Source organism: Falco punctatus (genome assembly GCF_963210335.1).
Source record: "Falco punctatus genome assembly, chromosome: 10".
Lineage (NCBI taxonomy): Eukaryota > Metazoa > Chordata > Aves > Falconiformes > Falconidae > Falco > Falco punctatus.
In genome coordinates, this window is record NC_137590.1 from 35,886,034 (window position 1) to 35,903,160 (window position 17,127).

General features: G+C 45.9%; 1 protein-coding gene across 18 annotated transcripts in view; it reads left to right on the forward strand.

Annotated features, from left to right (window-relative positions):
* Positions 1 to 17,127, forward strand: part of BRSK2 (BR serine/threonine kinase 2) — a 316,099-nt gene that overhangs the window by 193,012 nt on the left and 105,960 nt on the right. For all 18 annotated transcript variants that reach the window (XM_080405930.1, XM_080405931.1, XM_080405933.1 and 15 more), the window contains exon 3: positions 16,618 to 16,703. In XM_080405930.1, the coding sequence (XP_080262056.1) occupies positions 16,618 to 16,703 (86 nt within the window). The remainder of the gene's footprint in view (positions 1 to 16,617; positions 16,704 to 17,127) is intronic.

Consider the following 17,127-nt stretch of genomic DNA (forward strand, 5'->3'; position numbering starts at 1 on the left):
GTCTCCAGTATTCGGGGTGCTTTCTTGAGGAATATATAGAAGACATTTGCTGTGATGGGACTGACTGCTCCCACCATCTGTGGGACCCCGCAGCAGCCTCTCAGCACCTCCAAAATTCAGGGCATAGGTAGGCCTGGACTTTTCAGAGGGGCTCAACCTCCATCGTTAGGCCAGATTTCCATTAGACCCAGCCAACTATAGTGTCTGAGCAACTTGTAAATCTGATTTTTATATCATAATCCTATCATAACCTAATCATAAAGGGGATTCTTCTTAAAACCTTAGCTGCAAATAGTTCAGCAGCTGAAAATCTGTCTCCATAGTGCTTAAGTGTGGAGAACCCAAAACTACTGAACCTTTTGAAAACGTGGGCATTACCTGCTGCTGTCACCAGCAGGAGAGCTGCCAGGGGGAAGCATCCTTCCTTAGGGGGACGCCTGATGGGGGGAGTTGTCAGCATCTGATGAAACTCCCACTGGCAGGACCTGGATTCCCAGAGGGAAACAAATGCTAACTGTCAGCAGTATTACAGAAAGCTTTTTTGTGTTTCTCAATGGTGAATTTTTTAAAAATTATGATGATGGCGGTTTTGGAAAAAAACTCATTTAAGAAGACACTGAAAACTCCTTAATCCTTCTGTAAGAAGATCCCCTGCGCTTCAGTTTGAGGAGTATTTTTCTTGGGAATAAAAAGGGTGCTAGTATGTGTCAGGGGCCTGAGCCAGGTTCTGTCCGCAGCAGGAGGCTGCTTTGCATGCCTGACAGCAGGCACCAGCGAGGAGAACCTGCCAGCGAGGTGGTCAGGGCTGATGCTTTCTAATACAGCCTGCCTGCTCGCACGTGCCCTGCAGGGCCTGGGCCACCATCCATGTGATAGTGACACTCTTTTGAAGTGACTGCTTGTTCCAGGGTCCTGAAGAAAAATTGTTTGGAAAGCACAAAGGAACAAGACAAGAAAAGGATGACGACCATTCTTGAAAAGACCACCTTGCGCCTGGCCACTCCAGAGCTGGGCGAGCCGGGCCGGGGGTGGGGGTCACTGGGGGGAGGGAAGGAGATGCAGGTGGATGTTAATACCAAAGGAACATTAAATCCTCTCACTGGGTTTGAGTGGAGCTGTTGTACAAGCCAAGTCCTGTGTAAAGGTAGAAGCGCCCCAAGTGCATCAGAGCTGCCCGAGGAGTCTGTGGAAAGCAGTCATTTTTCTGCATTTCTCTCTAGATTCCTGCTTCTTTCTATTTGTCCTGCAGGACAAAATACCCACATTGTAAGGGCAATCTGTGACAGTGAAGGGGTTGTTGTTATTGTTTGTGCTCAGCCAGTGCTGCAGAGGGAATAGGAGCTCTGACATCACTGCATCTGCTTTGTACCAGCACATCAGGTCATGTGCAGCTCCCTCATTTTTCTGTTGATTAGTTGAAAAAAGGGAACATGCCTTACAGTTTGGAAATGTTTGGCGGTCCTGTTCTGGCTGCTGACCCATCTTTGCTTTGGAAGAGCTGTTACTGAAAGAGGACTTCCCTTTTGGTGTTACATACTGCATTTTGCCAAGCAGTTATGTTTGTCAGTAGCTTGAAGGGCACAGTCTGCTTTCTCGAGTTTCTGCTGCATTAGAGGGAGCAGAGATAAATATTCCTGTCTCTAAGGGTAAGTTAGAGTAGCCTCACAAGTGCTCTGACTTCTGTTCTGGTTCCCAGAGTTCTGTACTTCAGGGACTGAAGGAGAATAGCAGCTGTGCTTCAACCAACAGCTGGCACTTTCATGTATCCCTGACATACCTGGGTGGGAAACTGGCACAGAGTCTTTAGTCCAGCTCTGCATCAATTACAGCGGCCTTTTGCATGAGAGGTTTCTTCCATGAATAGATTCTAATGGCCTGACTCTGCTGGAACGTCAGTGGAGCAGCGAGCCAGCCACAGCCACCGTGAGGACTGCGGTACAACTGTTTTCCCTGCTTTTAAGGTCAGAACCTATATTCCTCTGTCGCAGGAAAAGAAAAAAAAAATAAGGATGTTTCCCTTTAAAAGCAGTTGGGGAAGGGAGAAAAGCCTTGCGTAGCAAGGAGGAGACAACATCTTCAGTCTTTCGGTGTCTGCAGCAGTGGCAGCAGCAGTCGCATCCCGAATGATTAATGAGCAGGCAGGCTGGTGTGAGGAGCAGAGCACAAGCCCCGCTGCAGAGCTGGCTGGGGAGATCCCCAGGGAGAGGCAGGCTGCTCCGACACCACAGGGGACTGGGGGCGGCTTACAGGGAGCTGACTGCACAGAAGGCGGCAGCTCTTAATGGTGCTGATGTCTTAATTGTTGGTGGCTTCGGCGAAGACTTATCTCGCGCCCCCATACTGCTCCAGGGAACAAAGGACTTGAGAAACATAGCTTGACCCCTTGGCATTAGGTGGGTTTGGGGCTGGAAAAAGCAACTCTATTTAAAGAGGTGTCATAAGGGGAAGAGAAAAAGGAAAGAAGGGAATTCTCCAGCCTGGGTTAAAAATAAAATACAAATCCTGTTTTAACCCCTTGCCGGATTCGTTCTGCTGTTTTAGGATCACTCCAGTAAAATGCAGGTGGTGTTTCCAGCAAAATGAGGGCATTTCTAGAAAGGCGGCCTGGTTTTCTGTAGCAGAACAACAGTATATTTATGCCCTCCTAAGCTGCACAATAAACCGTTTGGCAGCGCTTGAGGCACAGAGTGATTGTTCAGCTACGTAGTCTGTGCATCTGCTGGATCCCCGGTGCGTTGTGGAGAGGGAGGTTTGCACAGGACTTGGAGGCAGCCAGAAAGCCGAGAAAAGCAGCATGCAGCAGGGGCAGCAGAACCAAAATGCTTATAATAAAAGTCATTCTGCCAAATGGGACTTCGGGTAAAATGCACAGTCACCCATGAAAGCAATGCCCTCAGGTGGTCTGAAAATGGTTTTGGTTGAATAAACAGTACGAGGGAGAAAAAATTAGGCTGGGTGGGCTGCTTCTGGCCTGAATTTGAAAATTAGACTCATTCATTCATGTAAACTCTCTGTAGATTCTTGCAGTCCTGTTTCATCTCTGAGGTCCTGGGTTCACTTGTAACATCAGACACTTTCCCCAGAAGAAGGAACCTGCTGCAAACCGGGTGGTTTAGTGGGTCCTCAGGTCTAAAGGAGATCAGCAGCAGCGTGATGCCACTGAAGAGCTGAACAGAGGTGCTGACTCCCATCCGGAGGCTTGGAGAACAGGCACACTTATCATGGAAAAGGATGAAGAAGAGCCACTACAGTTCAGATCGAGGAAAGAACACAGCTGTGCACTACACATTTCCTTTCCCTCTACAAGGGATGCTGTCTTATTTGAAAATATTCAGACCACTTTTAAGGGAGGGCTGTTTGTTGGGGTTTTCATCTTTTGCTAATTTCCTGTTTCAGACTTAATGAACTGCTTCATATTTCCCTAACGAGAATGTATCAGAACTGTACACTTGTATGTATTTTCCCTAAGTGAGATAGAACTGACAAACTCAGGCCTTCAGTAGGTAGGCAGCAACCTCCTCTCCTGTGGGTTTTACGTGACTGATCATTTGCAGATCATGAACAAGATCAGGGATCAGAGAGACACAACAGTGCTTCAGGGGTCTTGGTGTGCCTGGAGAGTGCTAAATTATAGCCTGTGGAGACATCTCGGGTTTCTCAAACAGGTCACCGTCCCCATGGATGGAAGGGGGTTGACAGTGCCTAGCTTCCTGGCTAAATGAAGACACGTCCAAAGGAATCTCATCAAAAAAGTACCTCTGCAAAATGCCTGTTTAATGGGTCAGAAGTAAGGACTATCCCCACTTCCTGGTTGTCCACCAAAAACATTCGCATTGGCCACCAAGAGCTTTCAAACTAGATGTGTTACTCTCCTATAGGTTTGCTAGAAGTTACAATGCGATTTTTTCATCACCTTCTTTCATCATCTGGCTGTCTTTCTGTGGCTTATGCATAGACCTTAGACTATATAGTGGTGGTGCAGACCAAAGCATGCACTTCAACACTTCGATGAAATGGAAGTAAAACGTTTTCTACAAGTTCATGTCGCCAGCCACCCTGAAGGGAATATGAAAAAAGGTCTGGAAAATTGCAAGGAAAATCACTTCTCCCTCAGAAAAAAGTAGTATGGAGCAGTAAAGGTTAATGGTTTAGAAATGTTAGCAAGCATAAGAATGCAAAACCAGAAGAGGAATAGTCAGAAAAAAACTCTCACAGTCCTTAGGATTTCACAGAACGTGGTTGTTCTTGAGTGGCTTCTGTGGTGGCATAAGGAATCTACCCCAAAATAAAGAACAGGCTCCCAGTTTGGATGTGTAACATTACCCTGCTCTAAATACAGGAACATGTGGGCAGCAGAATGACACTGAAGGACATGACAAAACTCTAGATAACCTTCAAGTGGTCCGCTTGGGGTGGAGTAAGACTGTTACTGAGGGAGGGAAAATTGCCTCAGCTCTGTTAACAGTTATGTATGTGGATCTCTGCAGAGAATGCTGCTGGCCTCCTAAAATCACCAGGATTCCTTATCAGCTGCTGTCCCAGCCTTTCTCACTGAACGGTACCCAGCAACAATTTCAGGACTCTCAGAAACAAAAGGGGTTTGTCAACGTCACTGTGTTCCTCTGGCAAAAAAAATGTGAGATGGGACTGGGGTAAATTTCCATAGGGCTTTCCAGGGTACCCTGCAAGGGTGCTTGGCAGATGTCTTTATTTCGCCTCAGCTCCTTGGAGCTGGCAAAACGTGCCCAGCAGAGAGCATCTGAAAGTGCTGCCCTGCCATCCCGCAGCATCTAGCAACAAAGCACAGGAGGCAAATCCCTTAACTGAAGTGCACATTTCCTGCTCAGAGGAGGGACACCGAATAGGGACTAGTGCTGTTTCAGTACAGGAATGAGTTAAGGGAAGGAGGCAGTACACAAATGAAAATTCTGACCACACACAAATCCATATTATACAGCAGTAGGTTGCACTCCAATCCCTGCCATTATATATCTGTTAATGTAACGATCACCTGCCCCTGAATATCTTGAGGTTTCACATCCAAACTCACTGAGTTCTGTATGGTGCAAGGAGAGCATCTCTGCGGTACTTTCCTCCCAAGTATGTTGGTGTCACTCAGGATTTGACACGAGCCTGGCAGCACAGGACTGTTCCCTCCTGTCTGAGGTCACCGCTGGGTCTCCTCAGCATGGCATCCGCCTCAGCAAGATTTTGGGAGGGTTTTTGTCTGTCCCGTGTTTGTGTGGGAAGCAGTATAAGCTTTTCATGGAAGGAAAGGCTTTCTCCATTGGAAAGAAGGAAGCTAATTATGTCTGCTGTGAAGAGATGTAATTGGTTTTCTTTTCTGTAGAGAGGATAACATGATATCCCTTGCCTTTTCATTCCAAAACTCTGTTGTGACCATATTGCTGAGTCTTGGAAAATCCCCGATTCACAGGTTGTTTTTTGCATGTTCCAAACATCTGGGAACAAGGTTCAGCTGGCTGATGAATGTGCTCTCTGGCAGAAAATGCTGAAAAGTTGGGGAGGGAGGGGGGTAGATGTAGCCCAGCTGTCCATTTCAAATGTTGCTGGTTTCAAATTTAGCCAGCCATCTTCCTAGGAAAATGTTTGCGAGCACTTTTAAATCTGCACATGTAAGTGTTGTAAGCATTTGGCAAGTGCAGGGGGTTTTGGATTGGATCGTGAAGCAAGGATGCCTGTGTATGTGCCAAAGCATCCCAAGGTGTACAGGCCTAAGGTGCTGTGATTTAAGTGAAGCCCAGTGTTCAAATGTCTTCTGGTTTTGGAATCCTTGCTCTGCTGCTTTCAGGAATAGCTCGAGTAAGTGTGTCCAGTCAAGTCCACTCTTTTCAGGGAATTAAGCTAATTTGCTCATAGTTAGAACTTTCCTGTTGCTTCCTCTATGTAATTTTTGAGTCATTAGCACTTTCTATAGCAATGCATTATCGCCTGACATAACAAAGTGTTGCATCCTGTCTTTGCTCTTCATCAGAAGCCAGATAGCTTTGAACTCTGTATTAGATGTGTTGTGTAGGGCAGATACAAAGGAACGGGAAGAGTCTCAAGTAAGCAATGGCACTTAAAGGTGACTATTCTGAAGATGCACAACCCACAACACCAACTTTAGAAGTAAGAAAATTACCACCTTCCTCAAGTTTAAACTGCTTTCATTTCTTAGCTCTCCCTGGTCTCCATGCCATAATGCCATGTTGGTGGGCGCGTCTGCACTGCGGTGTGCCACTGCTCATAAACGTCGAGCTTGCTTCAGACCAACGCAGGTAACTCGGGGGAGAGGTTTTCTGTACTGCAGAAGTGATTGTCACTATGTGGAAAAGATGATCTATTTTAGGACAGGGAATGCTTTTGGCATTAGTTTAGTGTGGTGAAGCTGAAGAATTCACCATTAGGGCTCAGAAATACTGCGGGATCTGGGATGTAATGTTCAAGGCGTAGTTTCATAAATAGTGAGACAGGCCTCATGTTACAAGACCTGTCTCTAGGGACTTGGAACTAAAAGATGGAATTTGTTGTTTGTTGCTGGCTGACTGTGGTCTCATTTAGTAGTAATAGTCCCGTGAACTTTGAGATGAAGAGATAGGCCAATGCTAAGTACTTCTGAAAGTCCAACCAGACTGAATAATGTATTGGAAAATACGAGGAAGATGTGGAAAACAATTGTTTTCAGCTCCAGAGAATATGCTGGGCCCATCTGCAAGAACGTGGCAAGAGATGTCTGAGCCCTCTTTCTAAAGGAGCATTGGACAATGTGGAGAAGGAATGACTTGGCTTACCGTCATCGCCTGTTCCGAGATGCCCGAGAGCCTATCTTTACAGTGTTGTTTGTAAGCCTCCCTGGCCAAGAGGTTTCTTGATCCTGATATTGATGTTGATAGGTTGCAAGATGTCATTAGCACCCCTAGCCATAACGGACTGGTGTGTGATGGGAAGGATATGAGAAGAGCAGAGATAAAATAACTGAGAAACAAAATGTTCCTTCATTGCTGGCTTTGATCTCTTAACTCCCAGCTGTGAGAGATCCTGGATGCTGATGGCAGCAATCGACTAATTTTCTGCTGCTTTTGTTGCTTGTACAAAACAGAGGAAGACGATGTCTTCACTGAGGGGAGTACAAGTCTTGCTGTAATGTCTTCTGCCGCCGGCTGAACCTGAGGAGAGGCAGGGAGTGAGCACTGGCAGCCTCAAGAGTTATACAAAATATGCACTTGTGTTTCTCCCTCTCTCTTCCTGCCTCTTGCTTTGTACTACGATTCCTGCCCTATTAGCCATCCTTTTGTAGATTAGAACCTGATGGCAAGCTCCCAGCCAATGTTGCTATTTTTGATGCAGCCCTGATGCTGAAGGAAGAAGTGTCAGACTGCACGGACAAAGCTAGCATCGTCTGGAAAGCTTGTGCCATCTCTCAGCGCTGAGGTGCAGTAGGTTGTTGAAGGGAGGGAACAGTTTTACAAAACAGGCATTTAACTGTCCACCTCTAGTTTACTCCTGACCTGGGACTGAGGCTGAGCCCATAAAGCAGATTTTGCTGTGTGAGTTACTGAAGAGCTGAGACTACGGGGCTTTTAGCCCATCTGCTGTTGGCTAGCTCCAGGGGTAGCCCAGGGAGGAAGGCAGTGACACTCACTGCTGATTTCCCGTGCTGCTCAGTTTTGTCTTGCAAGGTATAAGGAGACATGCTTGTGGTTGACATGGGTCTGCTTTAAAAAGTTATAATCCCTTTTTAGAAAACTTTTTTTTTTTTTTTTTTAAGTTATAATCATCATATAGATGAGTGGGCAGGGATGTTTGGAACTGAAGTGCTGGTTCATATCGTTATAGAGGTACACCAGTTATGGTCATGTCGTTATAGAGAGACGCTGGACAAGCACGCTCCTCAGACGTGTCTGCACTCACAGCACTTACGGACAAAGCAGAGTAACTTTAACATCATGGATAAGGAAAGTATTTCTTGGGATCCACATCCCTAAGATGGGATGGACATAGAAGTGCTAATGTAGAGCTAGCGCGCATCAGACGGGAGCTGCTATTTCTGCTGCAGTGTGATGGAAACTGTTGCTGTCCTGCTGTGGTAGAAGAGCTGGGCTGGAGGGTTGCTCGCCCCCCCGAGCACACAGCTACTGGCTCCAGTTTGGCAGAAAGTCAGCTGGTGATCGCTCTGCCTGCAGCTGCCAGGCCTCCCCTCAGGGCTCCCTCTTTCATTGCAGAATGAAGTGCAAACATGAACTTGGCGAGTCTGTGTTGCCCTTGGCCTTCCCACTGCTCCTGGGTGAGGTCCACGCTGCTGTTTGTCTGGGACCATGTCCCTCTGGGAGGTGCCGTTGAGCTTCAACAGCTTCTTTAGACAGTGGAAACAAAGGGGAAAGCTGTAGGTTGCTTCAGTGTCTGCTTCCACCACTGCCAGCTGTGAGAGACTATCAAGATGGAGAATCTCTTCTAGGTATCAACCATTTATGTCCCGCTGAGTTTATTAACGCAGCTGAAATGAGATCCTAATATACAAGTACGTATAAATATCCATCTAAAGAGACAAGGGGCACCCAAAAGTGAAGCACAGGAGAACACAGTAGAGTAACAAAAATCATATTAGCTGTTTTCCGCTCTTTGAAATGATTGATGTCATTAGGCTGGTTGTGGAGCTGGGCAAGGCAGAGATGAAGACTGGCTGGCGTTCTGCCTCCCATCTCTGCGAAGCTCCAGCTATTCTGCCCTCTCCAGGAGCATTTGTTACCTCCATTATTTCTTAGGCAACCAGAGATGGCCATTAAGGAAAGATGTAGAAAAGGAAGCAGCGGCAATCCTATCGATTGCTTCTGGAAGAGTACTGGAGAAAAAGGACAGTTGTGTAAGACAATGCCAAAGAGCTACACAAGGCCATTGTGACTAATGGAGAAAAAGAGCAAGAGGGGGAAAGAGGCTAGCCAAGACATAGGAACTGGTGGAGAGTTTATCCTTTGGACCTTTTGCAAAACTGTGCTTTTGAATTTCTCTTCCTACTGATGGTGGACACCCTTAAGCATCCAGTCCATGGTACTGTCAGCATCGCTTCACTGTCTCAGTCCCTTTCCTGGATGCTCTTGGGAGCCCTTCTGCCTTATCGTGTCCTCAACCAATGCTCTCAGAAGCTCTACACTAAATTTTTGGCAGAATGTGTTATGCTGTGCTGTGCTGTGCTCTACCACCTCCTTTGTGCTTGCCCATATTCCCTTAAATGGGATTCAGCATCTCTTGCATCCTCCACCCACTGTTTGGCTCAGACATTCCAGTGTTGTCTTTGGTACTGCCCATATTAAATCTGTGGTGTCTCAAGTAATACAAGGAGCTATGCACTTGTGCTAATTGAAGTTGAACTTTCCATACCCCTCAGGTTTGCAGCTTGTTTCTTCTCAGTCTGTAGCAACTTTTACCACAGCTGAGCATAGCAGCCCACAAGGCGTTAAATCTGTTTGAATGCCCCTCCTACCTTCAGCAGAAGTAATTTCTACTGGGGAAAATGAGTTGTGACTTACACTCCTTCCCGGCACAGGGCCTGTCCATCGGCTTCCTGTTCCTGCGTTCTTTAACATATACGGCCCTGAAACAAGCCAGGCGTAAGTTTGTGGGTCCATCAAGGCAGGGAAGGGGCAGGGGAGTACTGCCTGCAGCATTGCTTGTATTTCTAAGTCTGGGGTGAGCACTGCAGGTCTGGCATGGCAGGGGGGGCTCGTGCAAGAGGGTCTGAGCGTGCTGCTTTGGAGCAGTAGATGCTGGTGTTCAGCAGGCTTGGCAAGGCTGCTGGTCTGGGGTGGTGGGTTTCTCATAAACACTGGGCTGGCTACACACCAGTTAGTTTTTCTTGCCCAGAAAAAAAAAAAAAAAAAAAAAAAAAAAAAACAAAAAACCAAAAAAAAAAAACACACAGCTGTGCAAACATTCTGCTTCGGGTCAAAGAAATCACAGTCTGCATTAACATTAAAAGCCAGGATAAGGAGGGAAAAGGAAAGGCCAGTCAAAGATCAGGTTGGTTTGTGTCCTGTGTCCTGCACTGCTCGGTGATGGCAGCCAGGATGTGGCACTCACCAAAGGTGACAGGAGGCACAGGGAGGCTATTTGCCTTCTGGTATAAGGGGCCAGTTCTGCTGACTGCTGGCAGAGACTTGCGTGTCAGTCACTCGTTAGCTGTGTACCACCAGGCAGCAGATAATCTGAAGTGCTGAATGAATAAATCCACTCCTTGTCAGCTCCCATCACTGTCTCTTGCATGAAGCCCTGATGCTTCTTAAAGAAGCATACGCTGCAGATAAGTCTGAATGCCATGTTTACTCGGTCGCCTATGGCAGAGCGCCGGGGAACACTGCAGGTGTTAACTAGCGAGTTAAACCACAGAGTTCCTGGGTAGGATTTTCCATGATTAGAGAGCCCGTAGGATCCAAGCCCTGTCACTTCAAGTCCTTGGAATCAATACGCCAGGCCAGGCTAGGAGACCTCTCCTCTTGTGGAGGTCTGTTGGTACCAGCAGAAAGGATTTCCATGAAAATTCTCACAGTGTCTGTTCAGCTGACTTCATACCCTTAGACTTTATGGCAGATTTTGAAATTCAGTGGAGCTTTAGACTTGCACTTTTGAAGGAATATGGAAAAATACTTGTTTCAATAAAGACAAGTAGAAACTGACATTGTTGTAACAGTAGTTTGTGGAAAATAAATTTTCCTACTAAAGCTTCATGGTGTAGAAGTTTGCACATGCAAATTTTAACATCAAATATGCATCTCACTTGCTTCTCACACATACCTATTTTCATTTTCATTTATGGGGAAATAGCTTTGAGAAGCATACATGCAAACAAAAACTGTGGTGGAATGAGCCCATAATAGAGCTTTCAATAAAATGAGGAATTGCTCAGCTTTCCAGTAATTTTGTCTGGTTTAAGTATTTTGTACAGCATTGTCTAGCTGCCTGATTCTGTGGAGATCTAAGTATAGTTTCCCCCCTCATTTATCCACTTTTTATAGAATCTTCTTGTAATTACTAGTACTTAGCAGAAAACCTGAATTCATGTTAAAGCATTTAATTAGTCATAATTGTGTAATAGAAGATTTCTTCCAGATACCACTTAATGATCATTAGAAGGTCTGATTCAAAGCCCACTTTAAGTCAATTGAGGTCTTCTGTTGACTTCAACACATTTTGAATTTGGCTCCCGTCTTCAGCAGCGTGACGCGAATGGCTGTGCCGCCAGCAGGAAATCCTTTCCGCAGATGGACACTTGTGTGGTTCTCCATTTGCGCCTGGAATGGCCTGCTGAAGGAGTTTGGGGTGTATGTAATGAAAGGCCACTTCAAGTGAAAAATCAGCTAAATTCAGAGGAAGGTACTTTAATGTTTAATCCTTTAAAACCTGATGGTTTTTCCACTTTTACTCTATTTATGCTCCCATTGAAAATAAGGATGCAACTGATGCAGTGTGGTATTGCTTAGATTTCTTAATGGCTTAAGTTTGTTTGGAAGCCCGATATCCCCACAGCAGTGCTGACCCTACGGGACATAGTAGGCCTACAGCTACTTGTTGTACAAAGCCATTTCTGCTTTAATGCTGTTGTATCATTTCAAAAGTAGCTTATTCATTCTGTGATTATGAGGAAGAGTGAGCAGGTGACTTAGATGGTCTTCACCAAAGCCAGTAATTTTTCACCATTTCTAACTTTCAGTCCCACATAACACAGAAGCAAAAGTAGCAAATGAATATAATCCCAGGGTCTGTTCCTGTGATATTTCTGTTACAGCAGGAACACAGACTTTCCAGAGAACTTGAGATTAGTTTTTTTCCTATCTGATACCTTTGGTTTTGCCACTTCAACTCAGTGAAGTATCACAGTGATTTATGCTCTGCTTTCTGTGCTCTCATCATGGAAATGCAAATTACTGCGCAGCAAGCCAGACGCTGGAGAAACTAGTACTTTGGTACAAGGTTTCCGACTGGAGTTCTAGCCTTAGGAGTTGGATGAGCATCCAAATCTCTTCATCCTTTGAAGTTCATCCTGAATCTAAATAATTCTGAACTCAAAGAAAGTTCGTGTCCTGGTTGAGTTTCTAGTAACTGAGCCATTGGTTCTCAAAAGTATTTCAGTAATTACTTCAAAGCAAAGTAGGTTTGACATCAGTGAGCTTGATTTTCGCATGAACACCTACCACCTCCATACCCCCTCCACCATTTTGCTCTGAGTAGGAAAGGCAGTCCAGCACGTTTGCAGCCTGCAGGGCTTCGTGGCCCCTTGCCACTTCTGTAGCTCCAGCCGTACTTCTCAGGCCAGCGTTGTGAGCAGTATGGGAGCCACTGGTGTCAGTGGAGAGAGAGAGAGCTTTGTGGTGTGCTGCTGGTGAACTTCAAAGCATCCAAGGAGAATTATCATCTGCTGTCCCCCAGCTTTTTGCATGTAGGTGTTCTTTGAGAAACACTGCTATTAATGACTGTTGCATTTTGCTTGCACAGATTTGGTAGATAAAATACAACCTGGTAATACAAGACGGATGTCCGGTTCATTTTTCAAGTTCTCACAGCACCACATGGGCGATGGGTGACCCAATTGTTACTGAGCGAATGAATGTAACAGAAAAGGAAATGTTCTTCATCACTGAGACAAACTATCAAGCTCTCTCGACCTGCCCTTCTTGCCTTCCAGGTGAATTAGCACCCGGTGTGCCTGTGAGTCACGAGGTGAGAGAGCAGAGCACTTGTCACCAGGAAAAACTGTGCTGATGAGACAGGCTTAAAGCAGAGAGATGTCATTTTGTCTGGGGGAGAAGGAGCGTGGAGTAGGGATGGAGGACAGGAAACCAGAGTTTTGCATTATTACTCGAAGGGTTGCGTTGCCCCTGTGTTGCATGTTCTCATTAGCCGAATCACTGGAGCATCCTGTCAAATCAGCCTCCTGCATAGATTTTTAAAATCTCTAATTGGCACCTGCAAGGTGAGGAGTTAGCAGTGTGTCTCCATTTGCCTTGCACACCCTTCCACAGCTCCCTCCCCAGCTCCAAGGTGCTGCGCAGTCAGTTACCAACGGTGGGCATGAGGCCACCCTGGCTGTAGTGGGGACCCTATGATGTGACTCGATGTTTGTGTGACAGAGAAAGCCTCACTTTTTTCCTTTCCCTTTTAACTATTATGCAAATGTTTTTTCCACATTTCCTGTTTATCGCAGACTTTGAGCCTCCCTAGACAGGCTATTCTGAGCTTGGCCTGCTCTCTGATAATTGCATCTGCATTAAAGCAAACAACCCTGCAGGGTTTCTCCATTTTGCTGTCCTTGCCAGCTCTGAGCTGGACAGCACTCCGTGGCTTGCAAGCACAGGGATGCGCAAAAAAAGGCATGCCAGGGCCGGGAAACTCGGGGGCGGCAGGGAGAGCCGCATGCTATTTCAGGCCTCCTTTATCTTGCCGGTGAGTTCGGATACCGCTCCTTTGCTAATGACACACAGGCTGCTGGGTCCTCCTGAGCCATGCGTCAGTAAAACCGCTATCGAGACCTACAGCCTGTGTCCAACCCGTATCAGTTACTGGCAGATGCAAAAACGAGCAGGATTCGGGGGAGTCACCCATCGGTAATGGCTGCAGCAGTAATTTTGAGAAGGTGGTCTGTTGCACATTTTTATGAACTGTTGTTTTTCTTTGGAAGGGAGAAGAGGCGGGACACTGCTGTAAGATTTTTGAGGATGATCTTTATCAGATTGCTGTTTAGAGAGCTGGGAATCTCTAGCTCTTGAAATAATACAGCCATTAGTGTCTTGCTCCTCTACATGGGGCCAAGGCCTGGGCTATGAGAACTACAGTAATGACACTCTTCCTTCATAAAACCGCCTTTTCCTGAAGGATTATATAAAGTCTTACTGAGATGAGTAGATTAGCTTTGTCCTTGGTTTACAGCTAGGAGAGGTAGCAGGCTGTGGAAAGCTGCCTGCTGCCTGCGCTGGAGTGGCGCAGCACAACGCGCCGCTGAACCCCATCCAGCGCAGAGAAATGCTGCCAGGCACACCAAGGCGGATGCTTTCTGCATGCCTGGGGTTGAAATCAAGACCTCCAAAACTGTATTTCCTCTCCGGGTTTAGTTCCCAGGAAGTTAAAAATGTGCACAGAACCTTTCCCACTCACACACTTCAAATGATGAAACTCAAGTAACTCGAGTTATTTCTTTCTGACTGGTTTCTGGTGTAAACCTGTAGGTAGTAAGTGGATATTTGCTTTCTGGTCCGATTTTCTCTTATCGATCATAGGCCATGCAGTGGTGTGACCGAATCCCCTTGTCCAAGTGGCACTCATAAATCACTGCCTCTTCTCCTGCTTTAGGACAGTAACCAAGCAGGGCGCTGGCTGGATGCTGCCATCCATCACTCCCTTGGTCTGAACATCCGTTGCCACCATACCCACCAAGAGGTTTTTCAGAACTGAATTGCCAAGGCGGTTCAGACAGCCCACCTGCAGGGAATTTAATCTTTCACAGGCAGGATATGGCCCAGGAGGGAGAACGGGTGAGTGGTGATCCCTGCTGTAGCTCATGCAGTGGTCCAATTGCCCATGAAATACCTGGGCTCTGCCACCCAAAGGGAACTTCATCAGAGCTGCAGTTTCTGAGCAGCTGTGGTACATGGTGCTGTGGCTGAAGCACAGTACCGTTGGAGGACTGTTATGGGAGTGGGTGCTTCTTCTGGTTTGTTTTTCCTCATTCTTGAAGCAAATCCAACTTTATCAATTATAGGGCTGAAGAAGCCTTCTGCAAATACCAGTGCATATCTTATAAGAGAAAAGAGTAACAGATCTTTTTGAAGAGGAGACAAAAATGGAATAAACTAGCGCTCCCCCTGTTTTTTCGATGGAATAGCTGTACAGTTGAAATCGACCCAACTTTTGTTTCCTATTTGTATAAGCGGCTTTCATCTAAGTGCTGGTCATGAGTAAGTTGACGCCTACAGAGCTGTCACCATCGAGTACTGTGTATCACTGAATTCATAGCTCTTCTGGCAGTGCTGAACTGTGTACATACATGTTTAAATGCATTAATCACTTCCCTGAAGGAGCTGTTCCCAGAGATCCCGAGTGTGGAAGTGGATCTCTCCAATGACTTTTGACTCTGCAGGGAGGAATAAGCATCTTTGAAAGACTGACAGATGTACAAACACCCTTTTCTCCATCCTGATATACGAGGAAGGCCAAGGGCGATGTGGTGCGAGAGTTGCTTTTGCTGGTTTTGTGTGGTGGTGCAGAGGAAGAGAGATCTGGGGTGATAACCAACATGCCGGGAAATCTTCCTCCTCTGCACAGCGCTGGAAAACTACCACTTTCTAATTTCCTGCTGAGTATCTTACTGGCATTCAGGGAAAGTTGTCTGTTCAGGTTTAGCAGAGGGTGATATCTCAGGAAATTAAAGGACATCAAGAACTAAATGTGTACTGGGGTGACTTCCTAATTACTCGCCTGGTCCCTGCAGGAGAGATGTTAAGGGATGGTGGTGTCGTTTGTTCGTGTTTTGCTTGTTAGCTTAGCAACTCCAGGACAATCAGTTATTCGAAGGACTGGAAAGAACCGTACCTCATTTTCCTTGTTCGCTTCTTTAGGCCTTTTTCCTGCCTTTGTGGGTTCTTGGAAATTTGTCATGCCCGACAGTGCAATGCTTAGACTGTGTCTTGTTGCAGAATTTATTTCTGTTACCTACAGTCTCCACAGTGCTGCATTAACTCTGTTGGACTTAGCCTAGGTCAAACCAGCAGTTACAGCTTGGCTTCAAGCAGCACAGAGCAATTCTGCTCACAGCTGAGGAATTGCGCTGCCTCCATCTCTAATGAATACCCTGATTAAATTCAAGTTTAAAGCACCACAGCAGTTATGATAGGAATTTTGGGTGAGAACAGGGCTTGCACTAATTACAGGGACTTAGTCACAACTTGTTAACTCCCTGTTGAATACACGCTCTTAGAAGTAGCCATGCTTGGTCATACTGGGAATTGAGAGAAAGCGCAGCCTTACACTTAAGGCTCTGAACACCGTGTCTTCAGTAATCAGGCTTAATTTCTTGTTGTGCCTTGTACTTCTTACATCACTTCATGTATTTCTTTCCTTTTCTGTGCCTCAGTTGTGCAGCTACAAAATCACATTGCTGTCTGTCTTCTGCTCTTTGTCTCCCCTGCATACACTCCAGGTTCTTCGGGGTGAGGATTTTCTAATGTTAACTGAGTACACAATACATGGTGCAGCCACACCGGTGCCTGCAGGAGGTCAGGAGAGCCCTAAGTGACATCTTGGAGTTTCTGTACTTTGAGAATATGCCATTGGCTTTGGATTGTGAGGCAGGAACAGCCTTGAATACTCATATAACTCCTACAGCTAATTCCCTTTGGTAGATTTGGGACTTTTCTTTCAACCTTGAAATTTTGCTGGTTTTGTGTTCTGCAGAGCAGGGAGTGCTCTTAAATGATGTGAGTGCTAAACAAGATATATTGTTATAAGTTGCCATACCCTCTGCATATAAAGAGGAGTGAAAAATGGATAAATGGGAAGAAAATGTGTGACAATATCTCATGTATTCTAAAGACCAAGCTTCTAATCTTCTGTATTTCTTTTTGTTTCTTCCAGGTGGAGCGGGAAATAGCCATCCTGAAGTTGATAGAACATCCCCACGTTTTAAAGCTGCATGATGTTTACGAAAATAAAAAATATTTGTAGGTATTACTGGCTTTTGCCAGAGGAAGGGGAAGGGACGGAGGAAGGAAGGGAGGGACAAGAGGGTTTTGGAACTTGGTAACGTTTCTGAAAGAATGGAGCAGGGTGTGCTTTCACCCTCAGCTGGTGTCCATGTGATATCTGGCACTTGGATGAGGAAGGGACACTCCTTATTTCCTTGGCTTTTCTCATTTTCTTCTCTGTACTTTACTTATATGCTGTTTCTTTTCTTACTTAAATGGAGGAGAGAGGACAAACCAACTTTTTCTGTCAAAACAGCAAGATGGGAAGAAGATCTGTACATGTAAGATCTGGAAGTGTTTTGAATCAAAGCTGTCACAGACTGTTCCAGTGGATAATTTGGATAACCTCCCTTGCCTAATAGTTTTCATTGAAACTGCTGACTCTCGCTAGCAATATTTT